The 10,244-nt window shown below is 34.6% G+C and overlaps 2 protein-coding genes across 2 annotated transcripts; both read left to right on the top strand.

Moving 5' to 3' along the window:
* Window positions 1-1,173: 1,173 nt before the first annotated feature.
* LOC118059228 (iron-sulfur cluster assembly SufBD family protein ABCI8, chloroplastic) lies at window positions 1,174-5,170 on the top strand. The gene is made up of 2 exons (XM_035072096.2): window positions 1,174-2,733; window positions 4,719-5,170. The coding sequence occupies exons 1-2, from the start codon at window positions 1,288-1,290 to the stop codon at window positions 4,935-4,937; spliced, it is 1,665 nt and encodes a 554-aa protein (XP_034927987.1). The 5' UTR covers window positions 1,174-1,287; the 3' UTR covers window positions 4,938-5,170.
* A 2,774-nt stretch (window positions 5,171-7,944) lies between these two features.
* LOC118059218 (uncharacterized) lies at window positions 7,945-8,280 on the top strand. The gene has a single exon (XM_035072087.2). The coding sequence runs from the start codon at window positions 7,945-7,947 to the stop codon at window positions 8,278-8,280; it is 336 nt and encodes a 111-aa protein (XP_034927978.1).
* Window positions 8,281-10,244: the final 1,964 nt, after the last annotated feature.

Here is a 10,244-nt window from a genome sequence, read left to right as displayed (position 1 = left end):
GAATTAACCTTGAAATCTCTCTTAATTTGCCTCTTTGCTTAACTCAGGTTTTAAAATTAAAATATTTGAGAGTTTCTGATATAATCCAAATGACTTGGCTAATTCAAAAGTCTTGACCAATTGGTAAAAAAAAAGTCTTGAAAATAAAATTGAGAAAAAATAATAATAAAATCAACAACAAAAGAAAACATATTGACTCAACTTCTTGCTTAACCTAAATTTAAAATTAAATCATATGAGAGTTTTTCTAATATAACATAGTCGACTTGATCAGTCCAAAGACAACCTAATCAACTAATTAAAAGAAGTTTGAGGATGAATTTTAAAAAAAAAATATGAAATTAAAAAGAGAAAACCTTCCGATCTAACTTTTGTCTAACCTTAAGTTTAAAATTAAATTATTTGAAAGTTATCTTGTTATAATTCGATTGATTTGACTATTTTGAAAGATAACTCTAACAATTGTATAAAATAGTAATTTAAAGATGAGATTGATAAACAACAATGAAATTAAAAATAAAAAAAAAGGATGAATCGAAAAGAAAAAGAAAAGGAAAAGCTTAATTTTATAAAATTAGGTTGTAGAAAGGCCTAATTAAAAAAGAAAAAAGTTTAGAAATTAAAAAGAAAAAAATAGTTAAGGTCTATTTATAAAAAAACTATATTAAATGATATTTTTTCTCATGATTATTACATAATAATTCTACAATAATATCAAATCATATATTTTAGACTTCAAAAATTACGAGTTATATTCATAGTTATGATCCTATCTAAAATTTGAGTAGTAAATTAAGTCAAATTAATTTTAAAATAATATTATTTCAATTATTTTAATTGAAATAATATTTGAATAAAAATAAAAAATTTTATTAAAATTAAATAAATTCAATATCATTTAGATTTAATTGAATTAACTAAGTTTTTGTTAAGTAAACCTATCAAGTTACCTAAGTTTAATCAGCTGAACACCCGCCTTGAATTAAAATAACTTGATATAAAACAGGTTTTAAATCAACAAATCATTTTTATCAATCCATCAAATTACACCGGATTAAATACCTGAGATGTATTACTCAAAAACTGCCCATAAAAGTTTATAACAAAATTGTCAAAAACAGAACAGCCTTGGCCTTTAGCCAGTTCAAAGGGTACGTGTGTGAGACACGAGCCAATCGTTAAAACTTATGGCTAACAGAACAAAGGAATCTACCACAAACTTCTTCTCTTTTCAAGCACTAACCTTTCTTTGCTCTCCTCCTCTTGTCTGAACCACAAACCATAACCATGGCTTCTTTGTTATCAAACACTATCCCTCACTTCTCTCCAAAACCCATTAAAGATTCACCAAAATTGAACAAACCCTTTTCCTTTCAGATAAAACCCATCTTTTTTAAGCCTTCAAAACTGAATCTTTTCAAGATCCGTGCTGATGTTGGGTTTGAATCTAAGACAGTCAAGACCGTTCCAGGTAATTCAGCAGCAACCGGTACTTCTTCTACTAGCTCTGATGATAAGATTAGAGAGATTTTAAGGAATCGTGATTACAACGAGAAGTTTGGATTCAATATGGATATTGATTCCTTTACAATCCCTAAAGGTCTTTCGAAAGAAACAATAAGGCTAATTTCTTCACTTAAAGAAGAACCTGATTGGATGCTTGATTTTAGGTTGAATGCTTTTGAGAGATTCTTGAAATTGAAAGAACCTAAATGGTCTGATAATGAATACCCTATTATTGATTTTCAAGATATTTGTTATTATTCTGCTCCTAAGAAGAAACCTACTGTGAATAGTTTAGAGGAAGCTGACCCGGAACTTATTAAATATTTTGATAGATTGGGGATTCCTTTAACTGAAAGGAATAGATTGGCGAATGTTGCTGTTGATGCTGTTCTTGATAGTGTTTCTATAGCTACTACTCATAGGAAGACTCTAGAGAAGGCTGGTGTTATATTTTGTTCCATTTCAGAGGCAATACAGAAGTATCCTGATTTGGTTAGGAAGTATTTGGGTAGAGTTGTGCCTAGCGAGGATAATTATTATGCTGCTTTGAATTCTGCTGTGTTTAGTGATGGATCATTCTGCTATGTACCGAAAGATACCAAGTGTCCCATGCAGATATCGACTTATTTTAGGATTAACGCGATGGAGACTGGACAGTTTGAGAGAACTTTGATTGTTGCTGAAGATAGGAGTTTTGTGGAGTATTTGGAGGGGTGTACTGCACCTTCTTATGATAAGAATCAACTTCATGCTGCTGTTGTCGAGCTGTATTGTGCTGAGGGTGCGGAGATTAAATACTCCACGGTGCAGAATTGGTATGCTGGTGATGAGCAAGGAAAAGGGGGGATTTATAATTTTGTTACAAAGAGAGGACTTTGTGCTGGGGATAGGTCTAAGATATCTTGGACTCAAGTGGAGACAGGGTCTGCCATTACCTGGAAGTACCCGAGTGTTGTTTTGGAGGGGGATGATACTGTGGGAGAGTTCTATTCTGTTGCGTTGACAAATAATTATCAGCAGGCAGATACAGGTACGAAGATGATCCATAAAGGTAAAAATACTAGAAGTCGAATTATTTCAAAGGGTATTTCAGTTGGACATTCTAGAAACTGTTATAGAGGGCTGGTTCAGGTTCAATCCAAGGCAGACAATGCTCGGAACTCCTCACAATGTGACTCAATGCTTATTGGTGACACTGCAGCTGCCAATACCTATCCTTATATCCAGGTAACTTTCTTTAATCTGCTAGTGTTTTTTTTTTCCAGGCATGTTACAACTTTTTTGTTGACTATTCATGTATGAGCTGGCTCTTTTGTTTTGCCCCCTCCCTGAATATTTCTCAAGGGTTATGTTCTAAATGGCATTAAATATCAGTTGATGCAAAGACAGCCATATTGTGATGGCTATGGCTGAGCTACTTTCTGTTGGTATGGCATAGCTGAATCCTGTTGTCTGATTCTGTTATTGTAATAAGCTGCTCATACATCAAGGGCTAGTCCTCGTTGATAACAAGAAACATAGTACAAATACCAACTTGGTGGTTAAAAAGCAAGAGATTCGTGATGTCTTGACTAACATGCATTGCTTTTTGTAAGTTGAATCCTGTCTTCTGATTATTCCTGTCATAAGCTGCTCACATAGAAAGGGTAGCTCCTTGTTGATGACATGAAATGTAGCGCAAATTACAACATGATATCATTTGCAGTTTCAAGTTACCCCACAACTAAGGTGAGCTTGTGGGGTACGTAGGACAAAATTAAGGGAAACATCATGGATGGTAAATTAGTCACTGAGATTTCTGTTAGCATAGCAGGTAACCAGTTCAGTCAGTCTGGATTGGCGGTCAGATACCCCCAGTGAACATTATTAGGAGCTTGCTCCAATTTCTCATCTTCTTTTGCCACTATGCATTCATATTCTCACCGTCTTTGGATTCTCTTACTCCTTTTCTTGTGCCATCCTTTGTGGTGCATGCTAACTGTGATTCTTTGTGGATAATTATCATACTTGGTTCAGAAAATTGGAGTTGCATTAATTGGATGCATGGCAAATGGATGAAATGTTCCCAAACATGAAACATCCATAAAACCAAGAAAGCTGTTTTCTATGGATAATCCATATCATGCGGTGGAAATATCATTTTTTTTTTTTTAAAAAAATAAGTTTCAACAAGTTTGATGGGAAATTAGATCATATGTGGTATATCATTTTCTATTGACTATTCTATTGGAGTCTTCCAAACAACAATGCAGTGAATGTTCATTGTTCTGCTAAGAGATCATGTATTTCTTTTGTTGCTCTTAACCATCATCTTTTGTAACAGAGCTGAGGTTGTGTAAATATACTTTTCTAATACAAACCAGTACTATTAACTTGGCGTCTAGATATTTATTTACTCAGTAAGTTTTTCATGAATTTGCATGCAGTGATGCCATCACTTGTTTCTCTTTGATTCATTTGATTCAGGTAGAATATGTTTGTAACTATTGCATGATGGGGATTTTGCCCTTCCTATTTGAAAAAGATCATTTAATTATCTTCTATCCTGCTGACAACCCAGATAAGCCTTAAGCACAGTGGGATGGGCTGCTTGAAAAATCTGCCATTGGGGCCGAGTTCACCATAGACTGAAGGGGATGATCCTGGGGCTGGTCTCATATGGAGCAGCCAGCTTCATGACTTTATCATTAGAGAAAGGGGCAGCCTAGTGCTTTGTTAATATACTGTTGTTGCTCCTGTCATTTTATATAATACATCTCAAAGCCATGGCAACTGAGATGGAAGCCTGCTGCTCATTTTGTTAATAGTCCATCCACAAGGCTGTGAAAGTGGAAACATTCCTTTGGGAAATGGAGCAGGACAGCCCATTTGTTCCCAAATATTCGACATGTAAATGTTGGAGGTTTCCATTCTCCTGCATGTGTGGAGCTCCTTCTAAAATCTGTTACCTTAGCTTTGATTCTTAATAATAGTAAAAAAGAATAAGAGCTCACTTGATTTTAGATTGGCTTCAATTGCTTGAGACGGTTACAGTTATATTCTAACAGGAATCAGCATACTTTCAAACATGTTATATGTTTTTTTTCCCTTGAACAGTACTGTTACATCTTCCACGTAGTCCCCCCCCTCGACATGCTATTTCTAGAAATTGTTACTTTTCATGCCATTCTATATTGCTACTTAAAAATAGTTTGATCTCTATTGTTTAACAGGTAAAGAATCCCACTGCACGTGTTGAACATGAAGCCAGCACCTCCAAGATTGGTGAAGATCAGCTGTTTTACTTTCAGCAAAGGGGAATTGACTATGAAAAAGCAATGGCAGCCATGATTTCTGGGTTTTGCAGAGACGTCTTCAATGAACTTCCTGATGAATTTGGTTCTGAGGTGAACCAGCTGATGAGCTTAAAGCTTGAGGGATCAGTGGGTTAAAAGCAAAAACTACGGTTTGGCTAAGTAACGATATTCTCATCTTTTTGTCATCAAGTTTGCTGCTGTAGAACTCTGTAAGGTTCGCTTTGTAAATCCACCACAGAAAAAGTTGAGTTGCAGTTCCAGAATAACTCATAAATTATGAATGATGTAATCATACTCTACACCTATTGTATCATAGACTGTAAAAAAAGGATGCAAGGATGAGTGCTTTCTTGTTTTTTGTTCTTCAAGAGGCCATCTGTCTATGCACTGGCTTGCCTCTCATGGCATGAAACGTGAACAGTGTTAATGTATAAGCTATTTTTTGGCAAAGAATCATGTTTACCTGACTGATTCATAGCCGTGCTTTAGCCTAACCATGCTGAAGCTTGTAGCTGGAGAAGTAAGCCTCTTCACATTTGGTTGACATGGGAGAAACATAGGTTTCTGGCTCAGTTTTTTCTTTCTTCTTCCTATCCTGTTGGTTTGGCCAGTTCCAAACTTACAAGTGGATAGTAAAAGAGGAAGCTCTTCTGGGCAACGATATATATTTTGTACGGCCAGGTCGAGGGTTTTATTTCTTGTAACCTGACATCACCTGATGCTATGCCTGGTTACAGGTCGAGGGTTTTAGTTGAACTAGATAAGATGTTAATCTGTTTGAATTTATTTGTTTAAAATGGATTTTTCATGATTTGCTTAACTTGATTAAACCTAAATGATTGTTGATTGAGTTGATTTGTTGATTCAATCTCATGAGCCAACAATCTAAGCTCTTTTTCAAGCTAGCTGGAGTCGGATTTAACGTGAACAAAACCATCCCTCACGCTCACGTTTTTGAGCCTGAATGATTCGTTAATGCATGAAACTCTTTCTTCCTATCCAAAAGGCTGTTTCTGAAAGGAAAGAAAAGCCTTCTCAAGTGAACAAAGGTTGCGTCTGGAGTTGGCCATTTAAGGATATGCAAATCCAGAGTCTCTTGAACTAAATTTGTGGCCGGCAAATCGCACTCAAGACTGCACTTTGCAGGCTTCAAAATTTGTGGCCGGCAAATCACACTCAAGACTGCACTTTGCAGGCTTCAAAACTACCATATATATACTCTATACGATATTTTTTAGGCATTGTCCCTCTAACATCGAGAACAGATACTTTAGTCTTACAAGTATCTTTCTTAAAATTATGCTCTTTTGGCACTCCTTAAAGGACATGATGTTATTTCGTAATTATTTAACTATTTTTTCTTTTTTCTTTTCTTGAAACCCTACTAGTATACATATATACAAACTTAGATCAAATTCGCTAACAAGGAATCATGCCAAATGTACTTATTAAGTTATTAGCTCTCATTGTTATTGCGGCCAACCCGCGGTCAATGTTGCTTTAATACAAGATACATATCCGTACAAGATTTTTTTTTTAAAATTTCATTTTCATATCAGTTTATGCATCAATTAGAACTTTTTTCCCGTATTGTTTATCTTCTTCTTAACTATTAGATATGTTATTTTCGATGCAAAATGTAAGGTGATATATATGAATAAAACTAAAGGGATGAAGAGAGGCCGCAGCTGCAGCTAGCGTGCAACGTGACCTAACATCAAAAAGGAGTTCACAGGCAAGAAATTCAAAGGCCAACGTTTTGGCCATGGGATTGTCCCCCCACAGACACTCAATCATGGTTGACACAAAATAAATAAATATATATTCTAGGTTTTTTTGTGTCAAAGATGCTTCATGCCGGTGGAAATTTGGTGTATTTTATGTAAGGCATGCTTCCCCTGTTGACTCTAGAGCTCAAGGATTTTAATAAGAAAAAAATGAGTGATATCGAGCACAGTTTTATACTCAGCTAGGGCGTGAATCATGCAGGCTGCTCTGTTAATCTGAATATTTAATGCCAATAATTCTTGCTTTCTTCAATAATATATAATAATTTATTGTTATTAAAAGAAAAGTATGACGGATTCAAATTTATGGATTACACCATGATTTGTGAATGTGCAGTGCACCTTGAATCCCACCTCGTATATGAATACTGCAGTCCTAAAAAACATTATTAATATCCAGAATCTTATTAAATTTCTGTCTGCATATTTTAATATTTGAATTTCTCACTTTTACTCTCTTTTTTTCCCATGATAACTGAATAACTAGTCATATTTCAAGGGCACATCTTGAATCATAAACTTTACTCTATATATATATATATATCGTGCTACTCGACATCTTATACAAGTATGATCTCAAGTTTTATCAACTAAGCACCTCTTATAATTATTTCTAATATTTAAATAGAATTTTATTACTATCTTGAGATGAAAAAGACAGTAGGGTATTAAGGGTAAGCAAGTACGTAGTTCCTTAATTACTATTTAATGATATCATTTAGCATATTAAATAAGCCAAGAGGTGCACATGATTTTGTGATCCTCCTTGCTTAATTAGCCAGCATCTTTTCCCCAACAAAATCCCAAAACGACACTCCCCTAGTTTTCCATCCACAAAAAAAGCAAAGCATTATTAATCCTCAATCAGGCTAGCTACTCGCCACTTGCTTCTGCTAGCTAAATTGTTCATGCTGGCGTGAGTCAATATATATATATATATATATATATTTTATTTTGCGTGAGTCAATTTTAATCTTGGCATAAGCCTGCAGCATTGAATAAGACCTGTCATGGATTACAAAATTAATAAACTAATGTTAGGAGCAGCAGCAGCAGCAGCAGTTTTCAAACCTTGATGTATGGCCAGCTCAAGAGGCCAGCTTTTCCCATTATTTTCCTACCAAACACTAGCGCACATGCACTGCTTCATCATCATATGACCTCCTCCAACTTGCCCCATCACACACTACTCCAATTACCAGCACTTCTTTTCAACTCGCTATAAATATAACATGTCTGATCACCTCAACTTGTCCAAAAACATTGAGCATTGCTTCTTTCTTTACTCTCTTTAAGCTTCCAAGATTTCCTCACTGTGTTACTCTTCTTCTTCTTCTTCTTCTTCTAGAGAGGAGATGGGTGCTCTAGCGAGGAGATCATCATATGGCTACTCAAAGTTGGATAAAGAAGACCCAGAAGAGGTCAAGCATAGAAGAGCACAATTCTTGATCTACAAGGCACTGCAACAAGCAGATTCCCCTAGAAGAAGGCCATCTCTTTTGAGACTCAGACTGTGTAGGTTAAAGATCAAGATTGGCAAGAAACTAAAGAAGCTGAGGAAGGGCATGTTGTTATCTATATCTGCTGCAAGAGTTAGAGTCTATGAGCAAGTTACAGGTCAGTGGAAGCGCTTGTTTGGCAATGGAGAGGCCATTGCTAGTCTTCCTCCTATGCTGGCCTTGAATGCTTGAAACAAGGTTTCATATATCGAGTGTTTTTGGCCTTGCCGAACATCAACACTTGTGTGCAACATTATTATAGTTATTCTGCTCCTTTTATTTTCATGGAGAGCTGCTTTTTTCGAAGGAAACCTTAAATCGAAGATCATATATACATGTCTAGGTAGTTCCTTGCAAGGAATGAGAGTAAGAATCACTACTTGTCGGTGCATCTTTCCTAGTCTGTGTTCCCCCACCACTATATATATTCCATACTATATTGTTAAATCCAAGGTAATTGAATGATTAAAATGCCTTGGTAGGGCAAGAAATTGAGCATTAATTTCTATTGTCCTAGACAAGCCAAGATGGTCAATCTACAAGCAGTGTATGCAAAGCACAACGCCTTTTTCATCTTGGAAAAGGGCAAAAGCACACAGAAACCATCCCTCACGTCTCCAAAGTAGTGGCAACCCAGATACTCTTGGAACTTTCCCATTCATGCCCTACTGTCCTCTTACTCCCCCATTTATAATTGTGAACTTTCCTTAATCACAATGTGGGTGTATTTTTTTTCCTTCTGATTCATGGAAAGTTGCTATACCGAGTCTCTTACGATAAATTTGATCCGAGAAACTTAAAATTCGAAGCTTGGCGCCCTGGTTCATTTTCTAGTTAAACATATTGACTCGCCAAAAATCGATTCATTATCTGTCGACACCCTCGAAAGCTTCGAAGTCATGGCACAAATGGCGCACGGCTGGCTTCTCTCTATTAGCAGGTTGGGGTCACGTTGGGCCCTAATGGTCAGATCAGACTTACCAGCTAATATAGTCAACGTATGCTTTACGCATTTTTCTTGCCATTGATTGTGTTGTGATTGTCGCCTGCTCGCACTCGTCATGTTATGCTTTCGTTTTTCTCATTTTAGCAGGAGTAGAAGGTTTTGAGTTATAATTCAGCCTCAAGGTTAATGCACGTTATTAAAAAAATTTAAAAATATTAAAAAAATATCAATTTAATATTTGTTTTTAAATCAAACATACATTTAAAATTCACTCAAACATAATTACAAACGCCTATTGACTTATCTCAAGCTTGCACATTACCAAATTTGGGCCAACATCATATGCCCTTCTTTTCCATTGGTGGGCATTAGACATGGGACACTTCATTTTCATGGGCTTATGAGCTTTAAGAATTGGGTTGGGCCTACACTTAATAAAGCTCAATCCAGTTCAGTATTGTCTACATAAAAGAACTATTTTTCTTCAGATTTGTTGTTTTACTGGAAAAAAAATTGTTTATTGATATTCTGTTTCATTTTTGTTAATTTCAAGTTTTTAATTTAGCTTATTTTTTATATATTTTTTAGGTAATATTAAGATTTTTTTATATAAACTTTAAGAATGAAATTGGTATTTATAAATATTTCCATTACCATTGTAGATAGAAATGGATAAATATGGACAATGGGGGGTTTGAAAAACTAAGGAAATTGATTGAAAGATCCCATAAATCTCAGGAGTGAAATTAAATTTATCCTTGTACTTTTTATCCATAAAATTACACATCTCATTTAAACATGGTCAAACAAATTACAGTATAACCTTGATAAATTAATAACATCAACTAAATATTTTCCTCAATTTAAATTTAATATTCAAATAATATCTCAATTAGTTAATATTTTTTTTTCCATATTTCTAAGGGTATTAATTATCTATGTATAGAACACACATTTCTTGAGTGTTTGTTTTTGCAGTAGTTTTTCATTTTTTAAAGTGTATTTTAAATTATTTTTTGTTTGAAAAAAAATCAAATTAATAATATTTTATATGTTTTTAAATGATTTTAAAGTGTTCAATATCAAAAAAAAAAAAAATTATTTTAATATATTTTTAATCATTGAAAACAACTCTATACCATAATACTATATACATGAATTATTATTAGATGGGATGACATAAATTTTATTCATATGCCTCATTTCTATT

Source organism: Populus alba, chromosome 4 (genome assembly GCF_005239225.2).
Source record: "Populus alba chromosome 4, ASM523922v2, whole genome shotgun sequence".
Taxonomy (NCBI): Eukaryota; Viridiplantae; Streptophyta; class Magnoliopsida; order Malpighiales; family Salicaceae; genus Populus; species Populus alba.
The sequence above is the reverse complement of the archived record's forward strand: the minus strand, read 5'-3'. Positions and strand labels throughout refer to the sequence as shown.